This window comes from Alexandromys fortis, unplaced genomic scaffold (genome assembly GCF_014885135.2).
Source record: "Alexandromys fortis isolate MF-2015 unplaced genomic scaffold, M_Fortis_MF-2015_v1.1 scaffold_10, whole genome shotgun sequence".
Taxonomy (NCBI): Eukaryota; Metazoa; Chordata; class Mammalia; order Rodentia; family Cricetidae; genus Alexandromys; species Alexandromys fortis.
In genome coordinates, this window is record NW_026067895.1 from 9,623,451 (window position 1) to 9,641,577 (window position 18,127).

The following is an 18,127-nucleotide window of genomic DNA, read 5'->3' on the forward strand; positions in this document are numbered from 1 at the left end:
AGGAAAGAGCCACTCTACATGTGTGTGTGGGAGGGGGGGGCACCATCCTATGGCTTTGATCCCAACTAGTTAAAATGCAAAAGGAGGAAGACATTGGAGCAGCATCATTCCCCAGCAAGTAGCCTTGCATGCCTGTTGCCATGCTTTCTCTACTACGATGGACTGTATCTATAGCAACTGCACTACAAAATTAATCCTCCCCCTCTTCAGTCATTTCTTCTCAGGTCTTTGGTCTCGGGGACAAGAAACAGAACTAATATATCACGGCTGATGAGGACCACTAGTACGTGTGAAGAGTTGGATTGGATTTCTCTGAGATCTGCATGTTCCTTCAGTGAGCATAACAACTTTGCAGTCCATACATGAGCCATGTTCTTTCCAGCATGAATCATTATTACTATGAATAAAACAGTAAGGCCAAAGTCACTATCAAACCAGAACTTTCCAAGCTTATCATTCCTTAATTTCACCGAAAGAACAATAATAATATCCTTTCCCTTTGTTTTTGTTTTTGTGAGTTTTAGGTAGTTTTAGAGGTTGGCAATAGACTAAGTTACCTACAGGTGAAATTTTTCAGGCCCTCTGTTTTTGTTTGTTTGTTTGTTTGTTTGTTTGTTTTTAACTCAAGTTTTATTAGGACACTGAATTATGCCTATTTAGTTAGGGATTGCCTATAGCTATTTTTGCACTATAGTTTTAGAGATTAATAATCATGGCAGAGATCATCTAGTGCATAAGACCTAAAATATTTATTATATAGTTCTCTACAAGAGTGTTTGTTGGCCTTGGGTATAAACAATTACATCATGCGCAGCCTGGAATATTTACCCTTTAACCTAATAGTAGAAAACAGAAAATGTGGCTAGCGCCATATCAAAATTTCAATAAGGAGAAATGACGATGATGAAGATTATCATCACGAGATTCAACCTCTTCATTTCCCAGGGGTTCCAGTTCCAGCTATAGATGTATCTGGACTGTATTTGACCCGAATCTGTAGACTTCTGACCACCTATTCCTGCCGTAAGTAGATTTAAAGAATGGAACTTTTAGTTTGCCATTCTTGCTCTTAGTGCACGCTGCTGCACCACACTGTCTTCTACTGACCACGTTCCCAGTCCTGTAGGAATACTGTCAAAGATGGTATGAAGCTAGAAGAGAGGCATTCTCTCACAAGCCAAGTGTTTTGAAAGCCTTTCCTTCCCGGAGGAACTGGTCGTCTTTTGCTTTCTGACAATAAACACTTTGTAACTAACCATATTTCCCTTCTCAATATGGCTGCCAGGACACTTAACATTCAACTTGAAGCTGAGTCCAAGTGGATCTCCATGACTCGTGAAGCTGTGAGTTTTTCTTCTCCTGTCCTTGGCGCTCTAATTTATACATTCTCCAGCCTCGATTTCTGTTTCCTATTTACATTCTAACAGTTTCATTATGTGTTTCTGCTGCCATAAATCCTCTCGGCACAGACAAGGCCCAGAGCAAATGGATGAAACAAGTTCCCATGGCAACTTGACACTGAAGTGTCTGATCCACTGTGTTTTGTCTTTAGGTCATTCATTGGCTCGGAGAGGAAGAGCCGCACACACCTTGTTCCACCTCCACTTTAGCTGCAGAGCCAGGACAACGCCAGGCACAGAGTAACTAGAAACACTAGTTAGTTAATGTCACTGCATGCTTATCACCTGGAGTGGGCGATGCTAGGGACCTCACCAGGCAGTCCCAGGAGGATCTTGGGCCCTTTAGCTAAAGAAAAACAAAAGCATGCACTTTGGGGTGAACTGTGGCTTTCTGGCTGCACAATTGTGAGGAGACGGCAAACTTTGCTGCACACTGGAATCAGCTGGAAAGGGAACTGTCCATACAAGACAACAGGGCCAGGCCCTTGGTCCAGACAGGGTGACTGAATTTGTATGGGGAGTCCCTTGGGCACTGGGATTTAGTGGCTCTCTCTGGGTGAACTGGATGTTGCTGACGATCAGGGCCACTGCAACTGTATTTTCAGTGAGTCCCCTTCCTCATGCTGCAGATGGCTGGATTGTGCTACGTGTTAGTTTTCAGATTTTAGCACAATATTCTAAGGACGTCCCAGAATAATCATGAAGGAATCTATGACTCCTCTGTAAGTTTCGTAGCTAGAACATCGGAATGGCACAGCCGTGATAAACGGCAAACAGGCATAGGAGAGCGCGCTTGTCTCCTTTAGCAGATAGGGTAAATTATGGGGCTCGGTGGTACAAGAGTTGTTGCCTTAAACCTGCCTGCAGTGCCCACCTCAGTGCTGAAAGCAGAGCTGCACCCACCCTAGATCTGTTGCAATAGCAACTGTTGCAATATCACCTACAGCATAGAGCTCTTTCCTCACAAATCCAGACACCACCATAGCCTGCCTTCCTTCCTTCCTTCCTTCCTTCCTTCCTTCCTTCCTTCCTTCCTTCCTTCTTTCTTCCCTTCCTTCTTTCTTTTTTTCCTTCTTTTCTCTCAAATCCAGATTTACCCCCTCTTTGATTTACTGTGCACAGACAGTTTGGAGATGGTTCAGGAACAGCAACCAGATACACCCAGGCTAGAATTCTGGCTCGGCCACTCACTCAAGCTGGTGGTCTTGAGTAAGTCCTTTAAGCTCTCTAAGCCTTAGTTTCCTAACTTGGATGAAAAAGAGAACAGCCTTGGTTATAGGATGGCTGGGAGCATCCTTTTAAAAACAGTGTGAAAAGGGCTTTGGAAAGTATCATTCATCAAAAAAGACTTGTGGTCCTTCTTATGTTAAAGTTGAATGATTCTGAACATGATTTCCAAATAAAGCCTTCATGCTGGTACATTATGATGCAATAGTGCATGCTTATTTATCTCTTATTATATTTTCTTAATATTGTAGGTGTGGTGGTGGGGGTAGCACATGCCACACAGCATGCGTGGAGGCCAGAGGACAACTTTTAGGAGTCTGTTCTCTTCTTCCCCAAGTGGGTGCTGGGGATTGAACTTAGATCATCCGGCTTGTTGGCAAGTCCTTGACCTGCTAAACCATCTCCCGGGCCTTTGTAAACATTAGGCAGATTAAGATTAGTTTTCAGAATGCTGCCTTCCTCTGAAATCACTGCTGGTCTTTTCAATCTCCTGCCAATTATCTTCACCATGTTTGCTGCTGAAATTGGTCCTTTAGCAATAAAATACCCCTTTGTTAATAGTCACCAGACACTTACGGACCTGAAAGCCCTCGGGTGCGATCCTGGCCATTTCCTCTGCTTATGCAGAAGAAAGGAACTTGTCGAAACTGGCACAGTGTTGTAAGACAGTAAGAGCCTCTAGGTCTTCTGACTCCAGGCAAACCATCGGATGCTACCCCACATGAAAGTGCTTGTGTTCATGGATCACTTCTCATGCAAACATCTGACCAGGTCCTCCTGTTCTGTGTGCTCCTTTAAGCTGGCTCAGAGCCGTATGTAGAGTAAGTATCTGATAAATGTTTGACAAATGAATGTTGGAGGGGTGGTTGTTTGGTTTTTTTTTTTTTTTTTTTTAACCCACATGTAAATCAAGGCAGAGAGATCTGCTAGTTGCTAAATCCATGTAGAGCCGCCAGATGTTAGCTTGGAGATTGTAGGACATGTTGCAGCCAGGCAGGAGGAGGAACTGTGTATTACCAGCAACTGCTGGCAGCATCTGACTTGCTCAAATGCTGATGTAGGCTGAATTCCAGGGGAAAACAGCATATGGCCCTGAAATCTGGTTCTGGTACAGCGTCACATGTACAGTCTCATGTGGTTGGCCGCATGAGGCAAGCGAACCTGGAGGCAGAACAACCTTGGAAGATACTCTGAGCCTAATGCGAATGTTATCTCCCCCAGGAAATCCCGGCCATTTATCTGGAAAGCGTCAAGGTGAAAACAATGCCATGTAACATCTGAACCATATTTTGTAGGAGAAAGCACGCGGCCCATAGAGCAGGGGATTTGGATGGAACATACACAAAGCTACATAGATAGCCTATTTTCCTTTATTTAAGTCACAGCATTAATTGGAAACATGAGTTCAAGAATGATTGAGTCAGGCTAGTCCATATAGGGCCTTTGCATGAGTTACAAAACGAGACCCCCCTCTGGGTGGAAATGGGACACAAAAGCATCTCTCCTCTCAGCTAACTTTGGACTTTGGCTTCATCTTCCCGATTAGGCTAGCGGTCTTTGTACAGTGTGCCGACCACACACCTACGCCCAGAGACACAGTCTCACTTAGGCTTTGTCTTAGTTACTTCTCTATTGCTGTGACAATACACCATGGCCAAGGCAACTTAGGAAAAGGAAAGCTTTAGGCGGGGGACTCAAGGCTCCAGAGGGTTAGAGTATATGACAATCATGGCAGGAATCATGGCAGCGGGCATGAAGGTGTGGAACGGGAACAGTACCTGAGTGTCTGTATCTGGTCCATAAGCATGAAGCAGAGAAAGACAGAGACGGAGAGATGGGAGAGACAGAGATGGAGGAAGAGGGAGGTAGAGAGAGAGAGAGATATCAGTAACAGGGAACAATGTGGGCTTCTGAAACTCAAAGCCCATCTCCAGTGACACGCCTCCAACAAAGCCACGCCTTCTAGTCCCTCCCAAGCAGTTTCGTCACTACAGACCAAGCATTCAAATATATGAGCCTATAGGGGCCATGCTCACTCAGGATTTTGTTTTTAAAGAACCAACAAGCCCCTTTGGGTCCAACAATTAGAACTAGTTAAAGAATTATCTGGCGAAAATCAAAGCCAATAGTCCTTAGATGGGTTTTCAAAGCACCTATCTAGCAAACGCCACCTTGAGCCATGAGAAGATACTTGGGTTTTCCTCATCAAAATCCTGACCATCAAATGTGGGCCAGTGGAAACATCACATACATTTATCCATTTCTTTCCTCGAATTATTGCTCATCCCTGTTCACTCCACACCACACTGGCCCTGGGTCTGGGAGACTTTGGATTCAGAAATACTTCCTCCAGTCACAACATGTCCTCTCTTCAGTTCCCGGGAAAATATTTGGCCTTGCCTTCTGTACTGTTTCCTGGTTTGGGTGACCCTCCTGAACATAAAGAGATACTAACATTTCAGTACGAAGTTTCTGTTACTGATGAACACTTAGATGCTCCTCACAGTTTAGAAGACAGCCCTAAACCTACCAACTTTTTCCAGGAGAGGTTATTTCGTTATAACTGAACTCTCTAGAAGCAGAATGGGGGCCTCCCAGCTAACAAGAAACCATATTCCCATCACTCTATTTTCCTAGCAGTGACAGTGGTATTTTTTAAGAACTGACTATGTGTTTCATCCTTGAAGGACAAATAGGAAAATTTCAGGGAAACTGGATATTAGAAAATATTTTTCTAGTAGTTTCCAAGATGTCCTGCTAAGAGGCATACTTAGCATAGCAGATAGCTAAGTTGTCTTCCTTTGCCATGACTACAGTGTTGTAGAAGTGTTGAGGTCTAGAATTATAACTGTAGGTGTCATAATGCCCCATGAGATTGTCTAGAATGAATCTTGTGTCAGAAAACGAAACAGTCATGTAGTTACATCCAGCTGAAGAAAGTCACAGAGTGTGATGCAATGATCTCACCTGAGCCAGCTCCTGCTTACTCTCCTGGGTGTGGATTAACCGCCATCTCCCTCTGAAGAGCTTTCTATAATCCTTATCTACATTCATTCCTCCGATGTGTACGCCCAACTAAGTTCTTTCTATAGAACACTGTTCAGTCAATTCTGCAATAATTACAAGTTCAACATCAAGTTACCTCCCCAGCTAAACTATAATTAAGCAGAGGACAGGAATCTCAATTGCCCTGTTGGCTTCTGAGCGGCATGCAGCAACTGTGTGCATGAAAAAAAAAATCAATTCAACTACCTTCTTCATATTTTCCTAAGTTAGGACAGGAATTCATATTTATCACAGGGATTGTTTTTCAACACCACACTAGAGACCTATTATGGTAACTACACACTTCTGTTACTCCACACAGAAGGATTACTACATCCCAGTGCCAACTTTCAGACTTAAATAAACTTTATTGGTGCCTCACAAGTCCAACTGACTCATTTCCAGTGCTCCACTTCTAGATGCGCAAACCGCACTCCAGTAAATGGCACATGAGAGAGCAAAGGCTGGCTGTCACTGTCAGAGTCTCTCAGATGATGCATTGATAATAATGTGATTGAAGCTGACAGATGAAGCTGAAGATGGACCAGTTATCCCTGGAGAGAGAAGCCCTTGGCTTTGGAGTTCCATTCATCCTCAGTGAACACCATTCAGTGGCCTTTGCGTGATACAGTAGATGCTGGTGGCTCAGTAAACATCTCTGGATAGGGGGTAGAGAGGATGATGGCACCTAGGGACAAAGTCCAGCACCACATCCCAGAACTGAAGTGTGTATTCCAGACTGCCAATGTATTTTCTTTATTGTTTCTAAATACTGAAATGAAAAAGGACAGACCTAGTCCTTACGTGGTAAATAACAAATCTGAAAGCCCTTCACAGTAAGCTTTCTGCTGAGCGGACTTCTTTCTCTCAGGTTAAGGAAAACAGTCAACTGTTTCATGCAGTCTGCATAACTCGGAGCACTATCATGCTACAGCGAGCCCAGAGTCACACGTGAGCAGACTGGATTTGACTTTCCTTATTAGCTAACCAGTACACATTTATTTATGCCAAGTCTTAAATATCAGCTGAACTGATAACTTGCAAAGTATTTCATCACCGGTAGGATTTTCTAATTTTTGAGCCAGCTAAATGGAAATACAGACGATTTGGGTGGATGAGTAGAAAAAAAGCAGTCTCAGTTGCTTAGATTTTGTTCCTGAAGTATCGCGTTTTCTCCTTTAAAAGCAAATTTTCTGGTATAGGTTATAGCTCTGGGTTGAAGTGTCAATATGCCAGCTCTCAGTGTGTGATCACCTTTCCCAACGGCCCTTCATTCACAGGACCAAGACTCCAGTTTCCTACCGTTATCACAGGCAGCATCTCCTAGCTGTGGGCACTGAGTGGACAGGACTGAGGCTACAGGTAGAAGGGATGAGGCGATGGTAGGAGACTGTCTTGGTACTAAGTCATTCCTTGGGATGCTGGTGGTAAAAGGGAGAGAGACCCAGCACCAACAGTGCCCTGGATATCTGCACCTTTGAAGCAATACTCAGACCCCCGGGGGTTGCCAAACTTTCCCTCGTCTTATTCCGGGGCATGCACTGGGACCATCTTAAACTACTCAGCGATTTGATCAAAGTGCTCCCCTACAAAACACTGGCTTGTTTTCCCCACTCACATTTGAAGAAAGCAACATTGGTCACCCATGTGACTCAATTTTACCTGAGAATGAACAGTGACAGATTCCCCCCCCCCCCCCCCCCCCACCCCAGAAGAACGTGGAAGAGCTGCAGCGGTACCACGCCTTATCAAGCTGTGGTTTCTAAATCCAAGAGACTCTTGGTTCCGACTGGAGTAAACAGCTGGCACCTTAAAATAAGCCATAGCAAATCCCACGGAGTCCAGAGACACACAGGATCCAGGAGGCCCTTGGAATTCAAGATGGAGTGGAAAGCTTCAGGGCTTCCTTCTTGCCTCTGGAGTGACCCTTGCAGGATTTCAGGCAGGGCAGACTTCCCTAGATATTTCCACAGCCAAGGGGCTGGCTGGGACTTATCACTGCAATAGGAGTTTAGCTTCAGTTTGGTTGGAAAAGCATTTCTACTTTATCTCTAGAGATGCCCGTGGAATGGTTCTTTTCCTGTTATCTGTTTCCTGACTCTGACCTCGAATTAAGGACAAAAAGGGAGGAGTGAGCTGCCCTAAAGCACAGTTCCCTTCCTGAATCAGAATGGGGGGGGGGTGCAGAGGAGGGGAGGGAGTATGTGAGTTGAATCACTGAGAGATGAGGCTTACATCCTCACAAGACATCCTGACAAGTCTACCTTTCCTTTGTTTCTCCTACTTTATGTGGCTCTCATCAAAAGCCCCGATCTCTCCATCACAGGGTCTTCTTTTTGTTTCCTTTGTTACAGTGTTAGGGGTCAAGGCAGCAAAATGCTCAACTAACCACTGATATATCCCTGGTGGTCTTGAGGTTGCTTAAGTAAGCTTAGTTAATCATTGACTAACATTCCTTTTGTACCTCTGAATTCCTGAATTCACAGGTAGTATTTAATTTTCCCAGTGCCTACGTGATATAGCCATTTATTATTCTTATTTTCTCAGACAGGATATTATAGGGAGCGTAAATAAGATAATTCATCAAGGAGGTGGAAGTTCATCTAATTAAATGTAAGGTCCACTCAATACAACGGAGTCAACGCCTGGTAATGTAAACCTAGCCAACTAACTGCGACTGGTAAGGTCTCCAGGACCTTAAAGGAGAGCCCACTACTGCCAGTTTCCTAAGACAGGTTAATGCCCAACTGCATGCTAAACACTTATCCTTAGACCCACAAGGGAGTGTGGCCTTCACCCCAAATTAAAGACACTTCTGTTTGCAATAGACAGAAACCATTACAGGAACCCACAGCTGGCTGAAATGAAGAGAACAACTGACTGCGGGGTTCCCATCCCCAGCTGATACCTCTAGAGCACAATCCCTACACCTAAGGCTCAGAAAGGATCACAAAGAGGGAATGGAAAGACTGTGAGATCAACATGTAGGATCAATAAGCGTCTTCTGTGTGTCACAAGGTTGTGCCCATGGAATCTTAACAATGTGGTCACCTTGACAAGACCTCTACAATAACAACACCAGTCAACTTCTGAAAGGAGATAGAAAAATCCTACAAGGTCCCATCTTGGTATGAAGAGATGCAGATCATTGACGGCTATCAAGAGAATACTTAGTCTTCTCCAGGGCCCAGACTCTGAAAGGTTATCCAATCCCAAATGGTCGGCCCTAAATAATGTATATATGAGCAAAACTAAGTGGACTCATCATGCTTATTATGTTACACACATACAAGCATATGCAACAATAATACTTTTAAGAAGGAGGTCATGGATTTGGGGAATGGGGAGACATGGGTGGAGTTGGAGAGGGGAAAGAGTTGGGAAATGATATACAGTACTCAAGCTTGAAATTCTAAAAAAAAAGTTTAAAAAAAGGAGGCAGAAAGCTAGGCAGTTGACTCAGCAAGCTCAAGGTCATCCCTAAAATATAAAGTGAGTTCCAGGACAGCCTGAGCTACAGTGTGAGACTCTGTCTCAGAACAAATTTTCATTGATTGATTTTGGTGAGACTGTGGAGAAAGATAATGTACTATTCATTGCTGGTAAGAGTGTAAGTTAGAACATGCACTATGGTGAAAGAAAACATTAAATCCAACAAATTCTTAACACAAACCATCTAGGAAATCTGGGGCACTATGAAGACCAAACCTAAAAATAACAGGGGTAGAAGAAGGAGAAGAACTTTAACTCAGAGGTACAGAAAATATATTCAACAAAATCATAGAAGAAAACCTTCCCAACCTAAAGGAGGATATCCTTATGAGGGTACAATAAGTTTACAGAACAACAATAGACTGGAAAAAAAAAGCCTCCCTCATCATATAATAATCAAAAGTCCATGACAAAAACAGATTTAAACAATACGTAACCACAAACTCAGCCCTATAGAAGGTACTAGAAGAAAAGCCCTAACCCAAGGAAGCTAACTGCACCCACAAAAACACAGGCAACTGATAACCCCCACCAGCATAAACAAAAGAAGGGAAACACACAAACACTACTACCAAAAAATAACTGGAATTAACATCTACTTGTCATTAATATCTCTTAATATCAATGGATTCAATTCACCTATAAAAAGACACAGGCTAAGAGAATGGATACAAAAACAGGATCCAGTCTTTTGCTGTATACAAGAAACACACCTCAATCTCAAAGACAGACACTACCTTAGAGTAAAGGATTGGGTAAAGGTTTTCCAATCAAATGGACTTCAGAAACAAACAGGTATACCTATCCTAATATCAAATATCAATATGTAAAAGAAACATTACTAAAACTTAAATCGCACATCAAACCCCATACACTAGTAGTAGGAAACTTCAACACTCCACTCTCGCCAATGGATAGGTCAACCAGACAGGAACTTAACAAAGAAATAAGAGAACTAACAGATGTCGTGAATCAAATGGACTTAACAGACATCAGGAGAGAAGGGGAGGGGGTGAGGAGAACTTGAGAAAATGGGAATAGTTGAGAAGGAGGAATGACTTAGATGAGAGCAAGGAAAGAGATATCTTGATTGAGGGAGCCACTATAGGGTTAGCAGAAACCTGGCTCTAGAAAAATTCCCAGGAATTCACGAGAATGACCCCACCTAAGACCCTAAGCAATAGAGGAGAGGAAGGGCTGTTCTTGACTTGCCCTGTGGTCAGACTGATGAATATCTTAAATATCACTATAGAACCTTCATCCAGCAACAGATGGAAACAGAGTCAGAGACTCGCATCTGAGCACTGGACTGAGCTCCCAAAGTCCACTGAAAAGTGGGAGGAATGAGAATACAAGCAAAGAGGCCAAGACCATGATCACTCTTTGAAACAATCTACCTGAGCTAATGGGAGCTCACAAACCCCAGCCAGACTGGGAAGGAACGAGCATAGAACCAAACTAGTCCCTCTGAATGTGGTTGACAGTTGCATGACTGGGGCAGACTGAGGGGCCACTAGAAGTGGCACCAGGATTTATCCCTTCTGCATATACTGGCTTTTTGGAAACCTATACTTTTTTGGATGGATACCTTGTTCAGCCTAGACATAATAGGGAGGGCCCTGGACCTTCCCCAAAACAATGTGCCTTACTTACCCTCTCTGAGGATTGGATGGGGGTAGGGTGGGATGGTATGTGGAAGGAATGGGAGGAGGGGAAGGAGTGGGAACTTGGATTGGTATTTTTAAAAATCTAATAAATTTTAAAAATAAAACCAAACAAGCCAGACAATTTCTATATCAAATAAATAGCATAACTTCTATATAAAAGATATTTTTGAAAATTATGTATGATATCTACTTTTTTTCTTCTAGTAAGTTGGATTTAGACCAAACAAGAAGTAACTAGGAACTGCCCACTACCATGGGATCATGCATGCATATTCTGGATAAAGAAAGAGAACTAATATTTCATGAATGTGAATTAGCTACCATCACCTGCACCAGAGCTCTATAGAACTTTCCCCCTCAAACATCCTCTATTACCACACATTCTGACTATCAGCATCACTGCCTCTCAAGTTGAAGTTCAACCCAAAGTCAAAGGCTAGTGTCAAAGACAGTCTTTAAATCTGTGTCTGTCTGATCTCAAATAATAGAGTGCTGAAGAGGAATAGGATGCCAAAGAGGACCACAGTGAGACGCATCCAAAACTGAAGGGGAATAGGATGCCAAAGAGGACTACATATTGCTGAGGAGAAATAAGATGCTGAAGAGGACAGTAAGCTGCTTTCTATAACAAATTCACAGTTGGAGAATTATCTTTGTGTTTTGATACTGTTGTATCCACCTCCTCCCCCTGCTCTTTCTCTCAAGTGCTGGGACTAAAGGCATATTCCACCACTGCCTGGTGCTTGTTTTCATTTTTAATGCATGTGAGTGTTTTGCCTACCTGTATGTCTGTGCATCATGTGTATGTCTGGTGTCCACAGAAACCAGAAAGGACATCAGAGCCACTGAAACTAGAGTTTCAGATGGCTTGAGCTGCCACATGAGTGCTAGTAACCGAACCTGAACCTCTGTACTAGCAAATACTCTTAACTGCTGAGACATCTCTCCAGCCCAAAGGATTGATATATTGATGGAGAGTTAAAAAAATAACTATAAAACTAAGCCAACTGGAGGTAGTCCCAAGAGAATAAAGAATGCACCAGGGTTTGGAGTACCCACAGTGCTGGGACTTGCACATCCAAGATGACAGGGGAAATACTAGTTAAATTAGGACGGCGCATCTTATCTAGTCCCTGCAGCACCTGCCTTACTGTTTTCACTTATAAAGGATGCATCAAGAGATAAGAACTTGGACGTTGATGAACTGAACCGCTCTTAACATTACTCGGGTTGTATTACGTCCTCTGTAAATGTAAATGTCTGGGGTCTGCTCCCAGGGGGTCAATGCTTGCCTTCGCCAATAAATACACAAGACTGAGAGGAGACAGAATCATTACAGAGACATCCAACTTTTCCCACACAATTCACAACCACAAGAACATAATGGAAGCTGCAGTTGGCTTCGCTACTTGCTGGAGATTAGCATCCACCCATGAATCTTCTGGAGATTTCTGGGCAAACTTTCCAACTATACTCTCCCTCCCAGAGACACTGAACTTATCTAAGCCCTTACGGTTCCTTGATGACATAAGGCAATAGAAGATGAAGTCCCCCATACGCTGGGAGATCCCAACCACAGGGATGTTTTGCTCTAGCAATGTCTCTGAATTTATCACCAAGAACAGCCACCACATAAAGCATCTGTAGGCTGCTACCATTAAAGAAGGAAATGCGGGGCCTATTCCAGTTCGAGGTCTTGGTTCATCAGTTAGAAGGTATACAGGTGTAAACAATACGGGACCAAGAGGCCCAGGTTCTAATCTAAGCCTTGAGGGTTTCTTCTTCCTAGGTGGAGAACTCTGTTTTCAAAGTGAAAGAGCACAGAGACGACACGCCCCAAAGATTTCTCCAGCTCTGCATACTTTGCAGACCAGCTTTGCCCGATCCACCTATTTCTGTCATTGCCCAGCAAGTACCTGTTTCTTGGTCACGGTGCCATCCACAGGGTCCACATACTCGAAGCTGTCCGTCTTGGCGACGCTGTAAATGTGGCTCCCCACAGCAAACTGTTGGCCAATGAAGGACTTGTCTGTAACCAGGGCCTCCAGGTCCCTCATGATGTAGTATGTTGCCTTGGGCTCCAGTCCCTCATAGTCAAACCTGTTAGGGGAAGAAAGCAGAACACAGAAATCACAAAACCCAATCAGAGAACCAACAGCTGGGCGGGCTCCTCATGGTCCTGCTTCCAGGAGAGGAAATAGACAAAAGCATGTTTGAGGAGTCTCACTTTCTCTTCGCAGCCTTACAATGCAGTCTCCACACGGGGGCCAGGGCAAAGTCCAATTATGTTGCTCCTTCCTTATAAGCCCCTCCCCAAACTCCTGTCATGTTGGCAACAAAACCCCAAGCACAGATGATCACTCACTATGCGATCCAACCCAGTCCGCCCTACTTGGCTTGATCTAAACTAACTTAGTTCCTCTTTGCACTTTGGCTCACTTGCTCGGGCCACCATGGCCTCCACTTCAGTCCCTGGTGACCCCTCAGCCACTCCTGCCACTCTCTTCTTGCTGCTTGTCCCCTCCATCTTGTACATTCTTAGATCTCTTTGTGTCTGGTATACTCAAAGCGCAGACTCGGTCTTTTCTTCCAATCTTCAGGTCTCCCGAATTCTCGAGTATTCATCCATCTGAGTAGTTTCCCCTGCTCCCCCTGCCTGTCACACCTGTGTATTTTCATTTTTTGCCCTGTCTTACGGATTCCCTCAGGCGTGTTTTGTATTTGCATACTTCAAGTCTGCCCTTGCCCTAGGGCACAGACCTTAGTTCTCCTATTCTCTACTGTTTCTGGAGCACAGGACACTCTGGAGCACAGGAGGCGCACTTTAAGTAGTTTGGGATGAGGAAACAATGCAGGGGTGGGGGATCAAAGAGGAAGAAAGTGAATTGAGCTATTAAAAAAAATCCCTGGAACCTTGAAAGAAACATCATAATTGTTCCATTTAGAAAGTCTTCCTGTCCACAAACATCAAATATAATAGTAGGGCAGGGATGCTGATCAAAAGGGGGGGGATGCTAAAAATTATCCCTGCCCTGTTTATTTTGAAGTTTGAAATAAGATGATGCATACCACACAGTTGGCAAAACGCCAGACATCAGAGCTTTTTTAAAAAAAATCTGTTCATTGGTTTGTTTGTTGTTTTTTTTTTCTCCTTAGTCACTAACGTAAAGAGATTGTCTCTCCAAACATCAGATAATCATCTCCAAATTCGACTGGCGCACCAAGGAGGGGATGGTTATTTACAAAGGGAGCCAGAGAAGGAGCTCTGAGCCCAGGAGGCCTCAGAAGGACTTCACATCTGGGTTTTCAGCAGGCAGAGAATGCTCAGGACGAGCTGCAAGATGGAAGCCCTGAACAGTCGCTACGACGACTCTATCAACTGGAGAGGCAGAAAGACCTCACCACATGCTGCGCATCCTTTTCTTCCTCCTACTTCAGAACCAAGATAACAGAAAAGTCCTTAGAACACTGTCAGTAAATGTGTTCAGACATTAGATTCTTTTTAGAGACGGATACTCTGGTGAAAGTGGGAGTTGGGGAGGGGAGGAGAGGAGAGGGGAGAGCTATGAGCCAGGCATGGAGGCTCTTGTTTATAATCCCAGCACTCAGGAGGCTCAGGCAATAGAATTAAAAGTGAGTTCAAGACCAGCCTAGCTCCATAGTAAGATTCGATAGATAGATAGATAGATAGATAGATAGATAGATAGATAGATAGATAAGACAAAGACAAGCAGAAAGAGGCAGAAAGACAGACAAGACAGGATAACGTAGAAAGCAAAATTCAAGACTTGAGAACATTTACTGAAAAAGACCACGCTGAGTCTAAAGCTGAGATCACATACAAGTGCCAGACTCAGTGGGTTCATTTTCTCACACAAGCAACTCCTGGAGCCACCCCCTCCCCTTCTCCTTTCTCCCCTCTACAGCTAGATGGCCCCTCCAGCCTCCACTGCGAGCACCACCTTTGCAAGGGCTATAACCTCTAAGTGGAGAATTGCTTCTGGGGTTTACCCAGACAAAGAAAATTGAGAGACTTCCCTTAGCCACAAAGCTAGTCTCAGTATCAGCGACACTGAAACTGTTTTATTGTTTCCTCTGTGCCAAGAAAGCTGTCTGCTAGAAATCCCTCATGTCCAAAGCCCCTCCCCCAATCGACCGTTTGCTCTGAGATTGCAAGAGTCTGGTCTTCACTGTACCAGCCCCCATCCCCTCTTCTCTGTGATTTTTTTCTGAACAGAAACGTGTAATACAGTTGAATGTCCTGCAAGAAATTAAATCTCCATTGCATAGTATTCTCTAATATGGTATTGTTATGAAAAAAAAAAGCAGTTAACATTACAAGCTCTTGGCCACAAAACTTGAAGTATATTATAAATACACTCATCATCACACCATTTCTTCACAACACTGGCAGGAACCTCAACAGCCATTCCACAAATTATAAGGCGCACATCTCTGACTCAGAGTAACCGCTCAGCTAGCTAGCGAGAACAAAATATTTTTGCCAGGTTGGAATCTTTATAAGATTCTCATGCAACAGAAGAAATCCATGTGCCAATTAAGTTTTGGATATAAATTAAGCAAATATATAAATCAAAACCCCCCAGGAATTAGGGGGGTGTGAGCCATGTTAGATATATTGATGAGCAAAACAAAATCCCACCTGCCTTGAGAATTTGTTTTATGGCTCAATGTATAATATGCTGGTTTATTTCTTTTTCACATTCCCAGTCTTCTTAACTAACCAGGAATCAAGGCTATTATGGCTGTTGTCTCTATTTCCCAGAACATTACAGTCCCTTAGAGTTTAATAAGCACCCTTGCAGCCTTGCTTATTCTCTGATATTTATCTAAGTAGATGCTTCTTAAAAGAAGAAACAGTTGCCATATAAGGGAAAAGCTGTCCCTCCAGCTCTCGAAACTCAGCTAAATACCCAAAGCTGGTAAAGACACACAAGCAAAACAGTGTCTTTAACACAGAGTCTGTGGCTCCCAAAAGTCTCCTCTTCCCACACATGGTTACCCATAGTCAATAACTGTTTCTATCCCCCTGTCCCCTAAGCCTGGCACGGTAGTAGGTACATGCACTTGGCACACACCTAGATGCCATAACCTTGGAATGTTCTTTCTTATTTTGACAACAGGAAAGGGACAGACCAACAACCCTGAGTTCCAGCCCACCCATCTTTCATCTGCCTCCTTCGGAGATAATAATATTTCCCTTCCCTGTGTCTCTTTTCATCAAGATAAGCCTTGAGCAAAAACCTGGGGCTGCTGAGCCACGTGGGCCATGCAAAGAGTCCCGGTTCAGCCATGTCAGAGCCCTTCCGACCATTAGCATGGAGGTTAGATCCAGGGTGGGAGAAGATTCCAAAAACATCAAATTGTGGGCTTTTGTGTCTGCCCACTCCTTTTTAAAAAAAAATCCATATAGAACAAATAAGAAATGTGTCTGCTTTGACTATGGGCTCACGGCTCCCAAGGATCAGAAAGAATTTCTCAAAACTGTGCATTTTGATACCCTCTTGGCATGACTACCTACTTGCCGCCTTCTCGTTTGGAGAAAAGATTGGGAGGAATGTTACCAGGGCAAGTAAAGTCTGTCCTTCCGGTGTAGTAGCCCTTGACACTACTCCCAAAGAGCCAACCCCAGCCTTCCAGTTCCTCAGATGATTCTACAAGATGCTTTCTTCTTCAGTTCTAGCCTGTCAGTTTTAGAAAACATCTCTAAGAGTAGTCCTCAAGACACATGCAGAGACGCTGCCCATTCTCACCTGCAGTAGTAGTGGCGGCCATATTTGGCCCAATGATCCCTAACAATTTCCTCCACGCTCTGCTTCCGGGCCGCGATAATGGACAGCCAGACTAAGACAGCCCAGAGGCCATCTTTCTCTCGGAGGTGGTCAGATCCTAAGGCAAAAAGAGAGATTCTGTTGAGGGCTCTCTCCTGGAGAAAAGCAAAGGTGACAAGACCATTTAGCAGCTGGGAGTTGTATTGGAATGGCTGGATATTTTCACCCACTGTGCAGAGTTGGAATGTTACAATATAAAATAACAACAAACGTGTAATAAAATCCTAAAGATTGTTGAAGGAATTGAAGACCCCAAATGACATAATATCATCACATAGTCATGCTTTTCATCAGTAAATACTTGACAGCTCCGGCAATCACCTAAGCATTTTTCTAGATCATGGCAAAAAAAAAAAAGGGGGGGGGGCAAGAAAATCCTTTACTTAAAATCTGAATTCAACTATATGGAAGCAGGCAAGACAAAAGCAGACAGAGAATATGATGCATCAAATCAGGACAAATGCTTTGAAGAAATTAGAGTAGGTGCTGGTGTCACAGGGCAGGAATAAAGGCTGCAGTCAGCACAAAAGACACCTTCTTCTGTAACCTACAAATAGGGATTTATTTGGGGGAAATGGTCCTTGCAGGTGTAATTGAGTTGGGGATCTTGAAATAAAGTCATCCTGGAGCATCCAGTTGAATAACCCAATGGCAGTGTTCTTAAAACCAAAGACATGGAAAAGGAGAAGTAGAGCCACAGGCTATATAGACACTGAGCCTGGAATTACACTGCTGTGAGCTCAGAAGCACACAGAGGCACTTAAAATGGAAGAAGCAAGAAGGGATGCTGCACCATAGTCCTCAGGGGGCGCACAGCTCTGGCAGCACCTTCCTAAGGGATGCCTTCGGTGTTCTGGAACTAAAGAGAGCCCATTTGTGCCCTTCAAACCACCCAGCTCATGCCGAACCATTCTGGCAACCATGTAAACTTATGCAGCTGTGAGGGTCAGGTTCAGTGAGCTGATCACACCTGAGAATTTCATCAGGAAGATGAAATGGACACGGGCATCTAGAGGAGAAGGCAGCCAAGCCAAAGGACAGCAAACTCAAAGTCCCAGAGGCAGGGATGATTGAAAAGATGAGTCCTGGAGCTATTGATGTAGAAAAGAGAACCACTTCTCACTGTGGCCCTCATACAAATCACTCACACAGCTGGATGGGGAGTTCACTGTGCCACGTGGACCCAGGGGTTTGTGTTGCAGAAGCACTGAACATCTGTCTCTTGGCCAGCTGCAAGCGTTCTCTGAAGTAGACAAAGCTCTGACTCTAAAAGAATGTGTTGCAGTGTGAGAAAAGAATGGGGAAGGCTTTGGAACGAGGAGCCCAGCAAACCTCTGCTGCTTGCCGGGTGTGAAATGCCATTTGGAAGTTACTAGACCCTGTCAGGTGGTGATGGTGCACACCTTTAACCTCAGCACTCAGAAGGCAAAGGCAAGTGAATCTC

The 18,127-nt window shown here is 44.0% G+C and overlaps 1 protein-coding gene across 1 annotated transcript in view; it reads right to left on the reverse strand.

The window, feature by feature from the left end:
- Positions 1 to 18,127, reverse strand: part of Pgm5 (phosphoglucomutase 5) — a 145,882-nt gene that overhangs the window by 25,159 nt on the left and 102,596 nt on the right. Inside the window, exons 8-9 of the mRNA XM_050158512.1 lie at positions 16,606 to 16,741; positions 12,748 to 12,931 (exon numbers count right to left, since the gene is read on the reverse strand). Coding sequence (XP_050014469.1) covers positions 12,748 to 12,931; positions 16,606 to 16,741 — 320 coding nt within the window. The remainder of the gene's footprint in view (positions 1 to 12,747; positions 12,932 to 16,605; positions 16,742 to 18,127) is intronic.